This window comes from Mastomys coucha, unplaced genomic scaffold (assembly GCF_008632895.1).
Source record: "Mastomys coucha isolate ucsf_1 unplaced genomic scaffold, UCSF_Mcou_1 pScaffold16, whole genome shotgun sequence".
Lineage (NCBI taxonomy): Eukaryota > Metazoa > Chordata > Mammalia > Rodentia > Muridae > Mastomys > Mastomys coucha.
The window spans coordinates 49,347,261-49,362,824 of NW_022196898.1; the positions used below are offsets into that span (position 1 = coordinate 49,347,261).

The following is a 15,564-nucleotide window of genomic DNA, read 5'->3' on the forward strand; positions in this document are numbered from 1 at the left end:
TTATCTCCTTCTCTGTAAAGCCCCCACTTAAGAAAAACATTTCCTCATTTGCCAGGGGGGTGAAGATACCTTGAGGTTTGCTAAAACCAAGTGATGTTAGATTTGCTTCTCACAGGCTATCCAAAGAGGTTTCCGCTCCTGTTATCTGCCAGATGCAATCAGCCTATTACTGGTATTTTCCTGGGAAGATAACTTATTATGTCAGGCCTTCTATTTGTCAGGAAGCTCTGTCAGCCTCCATTCGCCCAGACTGTGTCACCACCTTCTCTCAGATAGGGCTGGCAGTGCCATTGCATACCTCATAAAGATGGCAGCCCAGGGTAGATCTGCTCAAGACCTCGTCCATGTTCTCCCTTCTGAGATTGGGATTGCATTTGCTTAATTCCCAAACGTCTGTTTTCAGTGGCATGGTGGTAAAAAAAAACAAAACCCGTCATCATCCATGTGCTGTTGAAACCCCCACCCCACACAGGGGCTTTCCTCCAGCTGCTTTGCAGAAGGACAAGTCGCACGCCACCATTATAGGAACCCTTGAGCTTTTTAGGGTAAAAGGGAGTCTCCCCAAGTGAGGCAGGCAGTAAAAACCAAGAAAAACAAACATGCAAGCCATAAGAAAACAGCAAGCGGCTCCAGAACCCTGGCATTCTGTTATGGTGCCCTAGACTGGCTTGCTGTCTAGGACTTGGGATGGACACAGCGTCATGTAAGCGCAGACGCAGCCTCTGTATCTTCCCCCACATCACTGCGACTCTGTCTGCTTCCTGAGAGCTTCGTACCAAAGAAGGGCTTGCCTTCTGTAGTCATTAGGCAGCTCTGATTCTTGTTCCTAGAAATTCCCCCCAGTGTTGATCATAGTCCCTGTGCCTGTGCTTGGCACTGCTGTGGACCCAGGCAGGGGAACTTGGGAGATGGCTCTGGGATCCGCTGCATATGGTTTTTCCCCATCCTGGGAGATTAGGGGTATCCAGGGAAGGGTGATTCGGGGTTGTTTCCCTGGAAGTAATTTTACGGTTTCAGGTTATCGGTCCTTGGAGTATTCTTAAATTCACTGCGTGTCTGGCAGCATCCACAGCCAGGACATGCTGAGTAGCACTCTACAGGGATCCTGAGGCCAGCTCTGTTCACCTGACCCCCTCTCCATTGCCTCTGGAACTCAGAGCAAGGTTGTCTCACTAGTCCTAGTCTTTTGTCTGAAGTAAGCAGTGAACACTCACGAGTTTTTGGATTGCTTCTCTTAGGTATGGATCCCCCTCAGCGGTGACAGGAGTGTGGATGAAGTAATAGGCCACAGGCCACTGTGACTGTGGAAGGACACCTTGGCCATGTGCACTGTGGTCTGTGTCCTCTTCATATGTAGGGTCAGGAATACCCAGTGAAGGGCCTATCCCTGGTGTCCCTGATCTGTACCAAATTCGTGGCATGTGTACCACACACTACTGACTATCACCACCACACAGGGCTGCTCTCTCTCCTCATTTTTTTTAAATTGAAGATCCAGAGAGTTAAGCAAAATTTGCCAACTTATCCTCTAATAATTCCCCTGGGAAATCCAGAAGATTCTGTGCCTTGTGTTTTTCCTGCAGAGTTTAAAGTGTTTTGTCCCCTTTGTTTCTTAAACAAACTACATATTTTCTAGACTATATATGATGTACCACATACTCATTTAACCTTCGCAATAACCCTTTACAGAGAGGAAAACATAGGCAGAGTGGACTTAAAGGATTTGTTTAATACAGTGATTCTCAACCTGTGAGTCACGACTCCTATAGAGGTCACATATGGGATAGCTTGTGTGTCAGATAGTTACATCGTGTTTCATAACAGTAGCAAAATTACGGTTACAAAGTAGCAACAAAATGATTTTATGGTTGGAACACCACAACATGAGGAACTGTATTAAGGAGTAGCCGCATTAGGAAGGTTGAGAACCACTGGCTTAGTGTCACAGAGCTAGGAGGTGTCTTGAGAAGAAGGTGATGGCTGCGGAGTTGATGCCTTTAACCAGACGGATGGTTCCCCTGGGCAAAGCAGCCCCAGGTGGGGCCTAGAGTGAGGTGCACAGAGATAGGTCTGTAGCCTGACTGTATTGTTTGTTATACTTAACATCAGACAATTTATTTGACTTCTCTATATACCCTGCAAAAGGAATAACAAGCCTGCCTGACCTACAAGTGTTGATTTAGTAAGAGGGGATGAGAGCTGATGGCATGTAACATTCCCACATACTGGCCACTGTTACTTTTGTGATTGTAGCCAATGTGCTCATCCACACTGAAGGAGCTATGAACAGAGGTCAGGGTACTTCCTAGCCTGGAGGGAATCTTCTCACTGAGACTTCGGGGCCCTGAGTTTAGGAGTAACGCCTCGCCCCAGCTCAGGTAGCCATCCACTAAAGACTAGGCTCTCCTGTTGTATGGCCCTTAAAACCTATCTGAACCTCGATCTGTTGGGGAATTAGAGGAGGGGCTAGCAGCATCCCCACCTCCCTATTTCAGGGTACCAGGCACTACAAGACCAGGGACAGGTATCTGGGTGTTGGATACCTGCACTGATGGTAATTGGCTTTGGAACTTTTTTTTCTCTTATTTTTTGCACAGAATTCTGGGATTGTTAGGAGTGATCCTGGCTATGTGGTATGAGCCATTGAGAGAGAGGGTTCTGGTGTCTTACCCTGGAGAAGGATGTACTGTAAACCGACATGAGGATCTCAGGTCTCACTGGGAAGGAGTGGGGCTGGGTTATTCGGAGGAACAGCCTGGACTCACTTTGTGTGAAGTCTTAGGAACTGTTGAGCTGGGCCCCAACACAATACCCAAAGTAATTGCTTATTTGTAACAAGAAGGCTTAAGAACTCACCAGCCTCTGCTCTGACTGCTGGCTTTGCCCGTAGTTCTATATTTGATAGCACACTGTCCCAGAAAAGCTAAGTGCTGTCTCTGGTTCATGTCTCTGCTCTCCCTACAGACACGGGCTTCGCAGTCACAGCTATCTCCCGGACACCAGGGGTCACCTACAGCGACTCCTTTGACTTACAGTGCATCATCAAACCCCACTACCCATCCAGAGTCCCCGTGTCTGTAACATGGAGGTTCCAGCCAGTGGGCACAGTGGAGTTCCATGACCTGGTGACCTTCACACGAGATGGAGGGGTTCAGTGGGGGGACAAGTCATCCACCTTCCGAACTCGGACCGCCATTGAGAAGGCTGAGTCCAGCAACAATGTCCGCCTGAGCATCAGCCGGGCCAGTGACACAGAGGCAGGCAAGTACCAGTGTGTGGCAGAGCTGTGGCGGAGGAATTACAACAACACCTGGACAAGGCTGGCGGAGAGGACGTCCAACCTGCTGGAGATTCGGGTGCTGCAGCCAGGTGGGTGCTCAGGCTCCAGGGCCTCTCAGCCGTAGGGCCCATGTATGTGTGCACAGCTTGGTGAGACACATGGGTGTGTACTTACGTGATATGGTAGGCCTGTGAGGATGTGAGCTTATGTAATGGGAGACATAGGGAGTGTTCTTAAATGACACAGAGGGACTCGAGGATGTCTGCTTATGTGATCTTATTAGACACAGGGATGTGTGCTCATATGACACAACGAGGCATGCAAGGACGCATGCTTATGGGATATGAGGCACGGAGATGTGTGTTCTTATGACACGAGATGCAGCGCTTGTTCTTGCCTGACACGGTGTAATACGAGGACATGTTCTACCATGATACATGAGCCATGTCTGCTTATGTGGCATGGTAAGGGTATATGCTTGCATGACTGGGAGATGTAAGGAAAGAAAGAAAAATATATCCTGAGCCCTGGCCCAGCATCTGTTTCCCAACTCTGAGAAAAATCAAATCCCCTGCATTCATGTCCTACTGCCTGTGTTCTCTCTGCTTGGATATTCTCCTTTCCTTTTTTGCATTCCGGAGTAGGTAGAGGACACTAGGTGGAGGGCGTTCATAAACGCTCCGAGCATATGACCCCTAAGAACAGGACATTGTCCTACCTAACCACAACACCTTTGTCACACTCAGGAATTCAGCATTGGCATAGAGTCTCATGACCCACAATCCCCCATTTGACCCAGCAGCGATCGATCTCCAGTGTGCACCCCCACCCCCCACCCCAGTACACCACCAACTCCAAGGAGACTTCAATTAGAGATCACACAACACTTTGAGTTGTACTGTGTCTTGTTTTAGATAAAGGAACTCAGGGGAGGAAGGAAAACAGTGGCATTTGTTGAGCCTCTTTGCTCCCCACCCACCCACCCCACCTGCCCCCCCCATGGGCAAGATCAGCTATTTGATTAGAATTCACATTCCCTGGAAGAATTAAAGGGTAGCCTTAGGTCATGAGGCTGGTCTCTGGAGGACCCACGGGGTCAGTCTTTTCTTGCCTCAGATCCTATCATATGGGCCGAGTTTGAAGTCCTTTCTCTTGTGGAAGCTGGGGGCCCCAAGAGGTGCTGATTTGGCCAGCAGACACCTTCATCAGCCAGTGGTATTGATTAAACCTTACAGAGGTTTTTTTGTTTTCTTTTGTTTTGTTTTCGTTTTTGTTTCTCCTGTCTTTCTGACCCACCCACTTTGCAAAGACGCTTGAGCACCCTTCCTCCCTACTAACAGCTATGATTAGTGCCCAGCCTGCTCACTTCCAAGGTCCACTGGCAGGGAAGTTTCCAGCAATATGAGTTCATCCTTCCCCCCGCCTGACCCTGTCACAGAAGCCTCTTCTGTGCCACATTAGGAACAAATGGGATTTATAAATGTTGAGGCTCTATCTGGCCAATTAGAGCTGAATTGGGCCAACAGGATGCTGGAGAAGAGGCTGTTCTTACGTGGGTGTTTGGGTTAATGGGGGGTTAAGCGGAGACCCCATTTGATGTCAGTACTTGGGGAAGATGCAGCTCCCGCCAGCTGCCTTGTAGAGTGGATCCTTGGGATGGTAACTGTGCTTTTCCGTTGTCTTGTCTCCCACTCAGGGTCAGTGTTCTGAGCAGCAGTACCTGCCACATGGTTTTACAGCTTGGGAGGGTAGCAGAGACCGTGACCCCCCAGACCTTGCTGAATAAGCTCCTACTGTTTACTTGTCTCTGTTACTACTCTGAATGGAGCCCTGAAGCACACGTGCACGGCTAGTTCATGGAGGTGCTCCTTGCTTGGATTCCGATTCAAATTTATGATGACACTTTGGGACACTGTGAGCCTTGACAAAGGCTAGTTAAGTGGCAGAGCCCAGATTCTTTTGATTCCACTTCTGCCCTTCCCATCATCTCACTGGCTTTCATACTGTAGAGTTAGGACCGTCTTCCTGTCTCATGCTCATGGAATGGAGGGGTCCAGGGTGGGGCAGGTCCCACTTTGCAAACTTGGACTGCCATTGAGAAGGCTGAATCCAACAACAGTGCCTGCCCGAGCATCTCCCTGGCTCTGAGACTATGTGCGGTCTCACTGGGTAGTGAGTGCAAGTAGAGGTTAGCACTGGGGACTTTGAGCACCTGCCAAGCCTTCGGGAGGCTGCTGGGCCTGTTTGCAAGTGATGAGCATACCGGAGCTTGTTGGCTGTTGACTTTCTCTCACTGAGAGAGGGAGGGAGGGGTCAAGAAGGGTCATGGAACCCCCTTACCTGAGTCTACCCACACCCCTCCCAACTAGTTGTATTGCAGTTGTACATTAATTATAAGTGGTCCATGGACAGAGTATATGTGGCCGGAAGAATTAGGAGAGTGTACTCCATTTACACAGCTGTGGCAAGCCCAGCATCCCTGCTAGGTGCATATCTTCCCATGTGGCCTGCTATGGACTCCTTGCCTATTGCTCTGTCAGTAAGCCAGATAAAGTCATCGGTTCCTCCAGGCAGACTTGGGTAGAACTGGATTCTGGTTTGTCGTTGGGACCTTAAGGGAGCGAGATGTTGCGTTGTCCTTCCTATGTCAAGAGTCCTGGCAATAGCCATCACAAGGCCTGCTCTTATCGGTGTCCAGTAACACATGTCCGGGCCCCTTGGAGACTGGGAAGTGCACAGGAAAGCTATATGACTCCCAGCCCGACTGAGGCACGAGGGAGAGTGCACTCCCTAAGTGTTACTCTCTGGCTTATGCTAATTATGTATGCACTCATAACTGAGTACTTTCCAAAAGCTTTCTCTCAAAATGCATGGCTAGTACAGGTGCTTTCGTCTGGGGGAAGGCAGACTGAGTGCTGGAGACGGCATTGGGTGCTTGGCGGGTGTTCTCTCCTTTGCTGTAACCCTAAGTAGAGGAAGGAACGTAGTAGCTTCCATCTGATAGTGAACAGCCAAACACTGCCCATCCATCCCCCAGCTCTGCCACCCTCAGCAGTGAGTGGGAGGTTGGAATTCGAACCCAGGCATGTATTAATGAAAAGTACTAGTAGTGGAAACACTTTGCCCTTTCTTTTGAAACCGCGTAATCTCATCTTATTCCTTCTACATTCGACCCATGACATCCTTTACAGAGCATATATTTCCTTGCAGGTCCCTGGTGTGCCAGAGCCTCAGCTGTGGTAGGATTTAAAATAACAGTAGCAATGTGTGGCTGTCTGCATTGTGAAGGCCTTACTTCTGATAACTTAACTTGATTCTTCCTTAATCCATGCAGGGTCAATGGGTGTGTGAGCCTGACACAGCTTACAGATGACGACTCTGCCACCCAGGGTGAATAAGTTGCCCGGTGATTCATGATGAGTGGCAGAGCCAGGATTCAAGTCCAAACAGGCTGTCTGGCCCCAGAGCTCAATTTTTAATTTTATTATATACTTTGTAGACAGTGAGCCCAAGTTTTACTGACTCATGCTTTCTTCTCCCCTCGGCAGTCTATGATACAGTGCATACATGTGTTCGTGCATGCATATATGTATCCATGTGTGTGTCTGTTTGTGTGTGCAAGCAAGCATTCTACTCCTGGGGTGCCAAGCACCAGGTGCTTGTCCTTGAGTGTCCTTTCTGTCATCTAGGTTCCCTTGGTCTTTGTTTTGTAGCATTAAGGCCACAAAGCATTTGGAGCTTCATTGAGACAAAAGTTGTTAAAGACAAAACCAAATATCTACCTCTTTCGGGTTCCTTTATTTCTTTCAACTTCTACCACAAGGTGGCTCTAGGGCCAGGGGAAACCAGGGCCGGCCTCCTTCATCCTATCCTCCCTGTGGAGCCTGCTCTCCAAGTCTGGCTTAGCATCTTCCAGAGATGCCTCTGCCCCCAATGAATATCTTAGTGAACGTTCTTATCTGAGGAGAATCAACAAGGGGCCCAGGCACCAGTGACTAACTCAGTCCATTTATCATCGGCTTCCACTGCTGCAAAGGAGGCCTTTGTCCACGTCATGTTCTGTGAGGTCTGTACCCAGACTGCTTCCTGCCAGAGCCACTGGTGGGGACTGCAGCTCAGCTGTTCACTTCATCAAGCTCTCTGGTTAGCTAGGGTGGGCGCCTTGCTGTCAGAAGTGACTTGCCGTGGACTTCTCATTGGCTACTTCCAATCCATAGGCATGCTACGGATCCAGTGATCCCCAAGGCAATCGATCATTAGCCTCCCTTTGTGTCCTTGACTTAAGTCTAGTCTTATCTGTTTGATCCCATACCATGACCCCATGGGGCACTGAGGCAAGACTTGGCCAGTCCAGTGTGCTCCATTCTCATTCAGTTTTGTTTTGTTTTGTTTTGTTTTGTTTGTTTTTTTTGTTTTGTTTTGTTTTGTTTTGTTTTTTTTAGTTTTTTTTAGTTTTTTTTAGTTGTGAAGCATCATCTTGCTTCCTTCTGATTTTCTTCAGTTCCAAAAAACACCCTCCAATTTCACATGGCTAAATACAGAAGCAATAAGGGAAATGTCAGCACTCACTTTGCAAATGTTTATGACTATCCCTCGGTCTAGCTATTAAATATTGTGCATTAAAATTGACAAAGCAATAAACAAGCCTCTAGGTGGACAGCGTCCGGTGGTAGAAGGCTGCTTGTCAGTGGGTGTATTCTGCTGGGATCAGACTGATGGGCAGTTGGCATGAATATTTAATGCCCTCTGCATGTTGCCAAATCTGTTTTCTTCATGTTCTCTGCTGACCTGGCAGATTGGGCTAGCCAAGAGTTCGGGGTATGAGAGCATGGGCTGTCCTTACCAGAGAAGTGGCCCTGCATTCATTCTCCCTGGGCGGCCTGGGTTCTCCTCCTTCTAATCCATGCAGCTTCTGCCTGCCAGGTATCTATGCAGGACAGAGCAAGCCTGAGTGTAAGAGTCCTGAGAGAAGGTCTCATCCCCTCCATTCATGCTTCAGCCTTGTCATGGGGCAGGAGGGGCCTGCCTGACGTCAGTTACTGGTGACAGTCAGTTAGGGTCACTGTTCTGTCTGCAGACAGGTTGGGCAGGGTAGGGTGTGCCTGGGCTTCTCCCAATTCGCTCTTTTACCTCCTTGCTGCTTTCCCTTTGCCACTCGCCCATGCCCCTGTGGGCATGTATGAACACCTGCTGGCACTGCAGGTGTGGGTGTGGCACACAGGACTACAGTGTGGACCATGGATGAGGGTGAGCCACATGGCCGGGTAGGAGTCCAAGTCTACCACATCACTGGTTCTGTGACTGAGAAAGAATCTTTGTAAAATTGGTAGTAATATGTACTTGACGGGACTAGTGAGGAGTGCATAGTTAATATGTGTCAAGAGCTTATGGTAGAAGACAGCTTGGGGTGGATGTTTATTAAGACAGAGCACCCTAACCTGGAGAACTGGGGCTTTGGTCATGTGAGGCTAATATACCTCTTTTAAAAGAATTTCTTTCTATTTTTAACAGTGTATGTCTGTCTGTGTGCGCACATAGGAATACAGGTACTTGGAGAGTCTAGAGGATGGCATCAGATCTCCTGGAACTGGAGTTCCAGGCAGTTGTGCGCCGCCCAACCTGTGCTGGGAACTGAGAGCATCTCTGTAGAAGCAGTTCGCACTCTTAGGTGCTGAGCTGCCTCCCCAGCCTCATGCACTCCTTTAAAATGGCAGATTAAACAACAGTGTGTCTTTACTAACCTGAAATTAAATACAATCCAATGCAACATTTCTAGTCACATAATCTTTAAACACGATCAACTTCCCCCAACCTCCTGTGGCACTTTTTGTTTGTTTGTTTTCATTTGGTTTTGTTGGCCTCAAACCTACAATCCTTCTGCCTCAGACTCCCAAGCTCTAGAATTATAGGCGGATGCTACCACACCTGGCAAGGACAGTGACAAGAGGTGCAGTCATGGCCAGAGGGGTTGTGACGGCTGCCCCCACTGCCGAGCGACTACCATTACAAAGAGTGACTGAAGGAAAAGTATGAGGAATTAGAAATTTGTTGGCTGTCATCCAGTAGTCTCTCTAATATGGTAATTGGAGAAATAGATCCAGTATTTTATAATCCATATACACTTTCTGCTTGTTTGCACCTGACAGTGTCTTGCTGTGTACCACGTAATGGTCTTGAAATCAGGCTTCTCCTATCTCAGCCTCTCTATTAGTAGGATTGTTTATTTGATGTTTTTACAGTATACTATGGTTTTCAGAACGTCTTAAATATTTCAAAATTATTTATATAGCCAAAAGAAACATAGACAGTTAACTTGGGAGGTGGCTTGTAAGAGAACAACAAAGAGTGAGACTAAATGCTTTGCTTGATGTTTGTAACTATTGTATCAGTTTTGAAGAAGAGGACTTTATAAGTTACTCTTTCTCTGAGATAAATGCTTTCCAAAATCATCACAGACAATGAACCAGATTCTTACCCACACCTAATGTCTGTGCCACCCTCCAAGCAGAACCATTGTTCATTGAAACAGTTGGTGAATGACTTCATGGATAGACCATCTAATACATACACCATTTCTTAAATGAATGTAACCCATTCTCTATGGGCTGAGAATAAAGTCAATTACTCAAGTTAAAAAGCTTTGACCATAGCAGGAAATCTGTATCCAAAAATCATGCCTACAATTCATTCCTTGGCACAGCAGACCTGTTAACTCTTAGCTTAACTATTATGGAGGTAAAATCCTTTGGTGATGTGAGGGTCATTGAAGTTACAGCCTTATTACAATGAACTCCAATGTTTAAAAATTGTTCTTATTTTGGGCTTGTACCACAAGCCAAGATTTTAAGCTCTACTAAAAACAAAACAAACAAACAAAAATACTTTATCTATTTATGTTCATTTAAAAAACTAGTAGTGATGTATTATTTTAAAATATACAGTTAATATGTTTAGAGTTATTTAAAATTTATATTGAGAAAAACGTATATATTTTCAGTATTGCTGTAGACAAGCATCTACCTAAGACTGTAAAATTGATTGTCGTTTTATATCAAATAACTTTTATAATACTCATTTTTATTGTTACAATATTTTATAAATTTTAAACAATATGACAAAATAAAAAACAAAAGGTAAAAAAAAAAACAAAAAAGAATTTGAGGTAGTTTAAAAAGATATTTTAATAGCCATATATAATATTAATTCAGTCATCTCTTTAGATTGTAAAAACATATAAATGTATATAGATTCTGTGCATATTCAAGTATACACATAAATGTCTATGTTCAGGGTACCCCATACCCAACAAACACATTTCTTTCTATGAGATCAGCATCTGCTCAGGTCCCCAAGACCAAGTTCTTAGCACAATGGAGATTTGTTTGCTTTAGAGGGACGGAAGGCAGGGAATGAGAGACAAAGACAGAAGATAGAGGACTAGGGAGAAGGGAAGGGAACAGGAGAGAGAGAAAGGGGTATTTACCCCTAGGACAAATTTGGGACTGCCTGTGGATAGAGAGGAGATAGACATGGCCCACAGGCAAATAGTGGCTTGCTTATAAGCATAGAATGGGAAGCCCAGTGTTAGGATGAGGTGTTGAATTTTAACTGGGCATGTTAACTAGGTGAGCCAAAGAGGTCTTCTGATTTCTGGACTTCAATATTTTGATAGCTGGATCTTGGTAGTCAGCCTCAGGGGGAGGAATTGGCCAAATAAGGGATTAGACCTTGGTGACTAGCTTTAGGAATGCAACCCAGTGGCTTTTAAAAAGGCAGAGGAAATGCGGGAGAAGGGCAAGGCCTGCCAGAGCCACATGCTCCGGTGGGCTGCTGTCCCTTCCTTTTTCCTCCTAGGTATGCAGGAAGTCTATCTCCCAAACATTCCTGTAGCCAGGTACGACCTTTGAGTTCCAGCTTGAGCATCTTTCCATGGATTTTTGTGATCGCTATGAAATAAGCAACAAGAAAGCTCGTGGAAAATTTAAAAGAAAAAAAAAAGAGTGACTGAAGAAGATAAAGACAAAGTCTCTCCTGGTTGGCCCTATATATTAAAAACATGAAGAAGAAATAAAAGGAAAAAGAGTGCTGTGTTTACTAGAAAAGCCAAGTAGGCCCCAGCCTCAAAGGCAGAATTCTCATGAATGTTATTGAAAGTCACAGAGGACACAGGACAGAGCTTTATTGGAGAGAATCTGAGACATTAACTATCTCCCACTCCCTAAACCAATGAAAAGCCAAAAGACCTTCTGCCTCGGAATTTCTGCAATGATGTGGGATTGTATTTGAGAGGGGAGGTTACGGGGTGGAGAGGGGTGCATTGTCCGCCCTGTGGAGAACGGATGTCATGTCGCAGGGACAGGTTTGGAAGTGACCACACTTTTGTTTCCCCTTTAGAAAGATCTCCCTGGCTGAGACAGAGGCTGGGAGACTCATCTTCAGGCTGAGGCCTAAGGAAGAGCTTATTAGGGACTGGGTGGGTAGGTCATGGCTATGCAGAGGGAGAAAAACAGGAACATGTACACTTCGAGTGCAGTAACTTCGTGAGTGACAGGTGCTTTTCCCACTTGCTTCCCAGAGTGTGCACACATGTCTGTATGCATTTTGCGGGAGGGGTGTCCCCAGAGCTCCCTCTTCTCCCCTAGTCTTCTGGTTGACCTGATTCCTTGCACTTGAAGGATCTGCCCCAGCCACTGGCTTCCTCCATCCTTGACATTCCTGTCAGATGTTTTAGAAAGAGCCGAGTCTCCCTTTCTTCTCATCATTCTTTCCTGATCTCCCCTCGACTCTCTTCTGTTCTTCCCTTGCTCTCTTGCACAGAATCTGCCACGCACAAGAACCTGCAGGCTCCCAAACCCACAGGTCCCTGGGAGTCACTCTTGCCCCCCATTTCTGACCCAGTATAGTTCTCACTTGCCAGGTAGCTGTGCCATCCCACCAAATCCTCCCTGGGAGCCACAGTAGGGTCAAGAGCTGGTCCCGCCCCCCACTCTTAGCCACTCCCCTTTAGAATTTGACCTTATTGCCTGCTCTGGATGATCTCTTCCATTCATTCTTCACCTGTTGGACCCCGGCTCATTCATTTCTCACAGCCCAGCTCAGCGATCACAACTTTTTGCAAGGTTCTCTCTCTCATCACAGTCGGAATTAATGACCCCTCTTTTAGAAGATTAATTGGGTTTTTAATTCAATCACCTATTAGTTAATGTGGTTAGCAATGATTGGGTCATAGTTCTTTTGCCCAGACATTTGCAAAATGAAGAGTCCTTTTAAAAATGGCCTTTGATGTAAGGCAGTTGTGGTTGAGTTTAAGGAGAATCATTTACTGAAGGAGTAAGCGCCTCCCGCATGAGCCGTGCACACATAGAACGGATCCAAAGGCTAGGTAGGTTGGCCAGGGAAGCAACTGCTGCGCTTGCTGCTGAGCCCCTCCTTTCACTGTCCTTCCTCCACTTCTGCCTCATAGCAAAGCAGCCTCTACTGGACTGACAGCTTCTCTTAGCTTTGATCCAAAGCCTGGGAAGAAAGCTGGCCAGCTACAGCAAGAAAGGGCATTCCCTCGAATGACGGGGGCTGCTGGGAAGGTGGATGCTGCAGTGTACCATGGACTGCACAGAGCCAGAATCGCCATCCAGCCTGCCCGGCCCTCCTCCTGGGGAGGGGATTGACCAAGCCTACCTTTTCCCAACTTTCTCCTCCGCATTCATTGGCTTTGTGCTGAGTAGCCACACCCAGGGTTTCCCTGGTGGAAGGCAAGTCTGGATCTCCAAGGACCTTGTTCTAATGGAGATTGTAATACAGTAGGTCTGAGAGTCTATCTCTGAGAAATCCACCCAGTGTAGCTCATGCTGCTGATCCATAGTGCTTAAGATTTTGGGGGGCTTTGTTTATTAATACTTTATGTATGTGGGTGTTTTGCTTGCATGGATGTCTGTATATTTTGTGTGTGCCTGGTGCCAGAAGAGGGTATTGGATCCCCTGGACCTGGAGTTACAGACAGTGTGAGCCTCCATGTGATTGCTGGCAATTGAACCTAGGCCTTCTGGAAGAACAGCCAGTGCTCTTAACCAATGAGCCGTTTCTGCTGACCTAGAATTTATTTTATTCTATTTGATTTATTTATTTTGTGTATCTATGGTATGGAGGAAGTAGGTAAGTGACATAGCACACAAGTGGAGGTTAGAAGACAGTGGTTAGGAGTCGGTTCTCTCCTTCCTTGGGTCCTTGGGTTTGAACTCAGGTCTCTAGGCTTGGCAGCAGCTACCTTATCCTCTGAGTCATCTTGATGGTTCTGTCTACAATACTTTAAAAAAGTTTGTTAGGACAGCTGTGATTGGGATATAAAGTAAATTTAAAAAAATGAATTATCAAAAGTTTAGTTGTGTCAGGTATGAGTACTCGGGAGGCAGAGGCAGACAGGTCTCTATGAGTTCAAGGCCAGCCCAGTCTACAAAGCAAGTCCAGGACATCCAGGGATTGTTACACAGAGAAACCCTGTCTTGAAAAACAAAAAGAAAAAAAAGAAAAGAAGAGAAAAAAGAAAAAATTCAGTTTGCTACTATGTCAGTGTCTCACTGTGTTAAGAGCTTTGAGCTTGGGACCACAAATACAAACAAAAAGGAGTGAGAAGAGCTAAAACTTACTATTGTTCGGGGTCCACTCAGCCTCGTACTAAATTCCTCAGTAGCTAATGCATTTGATCTGCAGGGCACTCTGGATGCATTAGATCCACACTTTTGCTGGCCTCGCTTGCAGATGAAAACACTGGTCCTCAGAAACGTCCCAGCTCTCCTAAGGGGGGCAGGGAGCCGAAGCTTGCAGATATGCCTTGCCCAGGGCAATGCTGAGACAGGCTTGTGAATGCTTCCTAATGAGCTGTGGAGCCTCCTGACTCCTCCAGGCTTCAGGATGTGTCCTCCCCACCCCTGAGATAAGAGAGGAAACACAGAGCTTATAGTAAGAGCTGACCCCCTGCCCATATGTCAAATTTCAAAGGTACCTCTCTCTTAAGCTCCCCAGCACTTCATAATATTTTGACATGGGATGGCTAAAAAAGAGAGGGAGGGAGAGAAGAAGAAGAAACTGGGAGTAATTTGAAATATTTCTTTTCCTTGGCTTGTGGTTCTTTGACCATGTGACTGAATAGAAGTTGAGTCATAGGATCCCAGTTTAACATATGCAGTTACTATAGCAATTGAGGTTTCCTTAGTAACAGTTGCAAAAATAATCTGGCCCCAATTAATAATACATTTTAAAGCTCTTTCTACTCTACACAGAACAACCCAGTTCATCTGGCCAAACACCAGATAATTCAGGTGGTGTCGTCTGGACTGATTGAGATCCCGTTTGCAGGTGGAGCCCAGTGTTGGAACAGGATGAAAAGGGAAAACAGGTTGCTTCAGGCTCAAAGGAGTCCACTCGGGAAAGCTGACCAACAGGCCAGGGCCAGTCCAGGCTGTAGGATTCCCAGTGTGTCCTGAAGGACCTTGTGTTTGAAAGGGGAAAGAGGAGAGACTGGCTGGTACAAACATGGGGCCATGGCTCCTCCAGATGTGTTCTCCGTGGCTCGAGGTCTTTGTGTGAATTTTAAGGTCCTGCTCGAGGGGAAAGTCTGCCTTAGCAACATGAGACAGGTCCTCAGAGGTGCTTTCATAGTAATGGTCCCGACTGTGGGACCCTGCTATGCCTTCTCGTTAAAGCTTTAAATCCATCCTGAACATTTGTCTGTGTGCTAGTGGGCACACAGAGGAGCGGTTCGCACACCTGGATAGTTCCTGCACATTCCAGCGGCAGACTCCGTTCTTGAGGAAGCAAGGGCTGCTTAGTGGGGCCTGGAGATTGGCCCGGCCGGTCTGCAGAAGCCCTGGCTGTTCCCTCACTGTGGAACCTATACCCTACCCTGGGCTTTCCTCAGCTGGCAAGGTGGCTCAGAATTAAGATGTGAAGAGAGCGGGAGGGGGTGGGCTGCTGTTCTCAATGCCAGTTCATTAAGAGACTTGCCTTCTCCTTTCTTCTCAGGTTAGTAGGGAACACGGGTAAGTGTAATGATATGTAGGGGAAGATTCTCCAATAATCTCCAACAACATGAATCTTACTAGGATTTGGCTTCTTGGCAACTTAAAGATGAACATTTGCTCTGTTATGAGCAGGGCAGCATATGGAGTTTGCTATCTCTATTACCGTTATCTGGAGTTGGCCATCCCTGCTGCCTCTGGACTACTATAGTAAGGGAAGGGAGCTGGTGCTGGCTCTGCTCTGTCCATCACTGTTCTCACTGCTTCAGGACC

At 46.8% G+C, this 15,564-nt stretch overlaps 1 protein-coding gene across 3 annotated transcripts in view; it reads left to right on the top strand.

Annotated features, from left to right (window-relative positions):
* Igsf3 (immunoglobulin superfamily member 3) overlaps nucleotides 1-15,564 on the top strand; it is a 92,990-nt gene that overhangs the window by 63,633 nt on the left and 13,793 nt on the right. For all 3 annotated transcript variants that reach the window (XM_031374988.1, XM_031374990.1, XM_031374989.1), the window contains one exon: nucleotides 2,965-3,369. In XM_031374988.1, coding sequence (XP_031230848.1) covers nucleotides 2,965-3,369 — 405 coding nt within the window. The remainder of the gene's footprint in view (nucleotides 1-2,964; nucleotides 3,370-15,564) is intronic.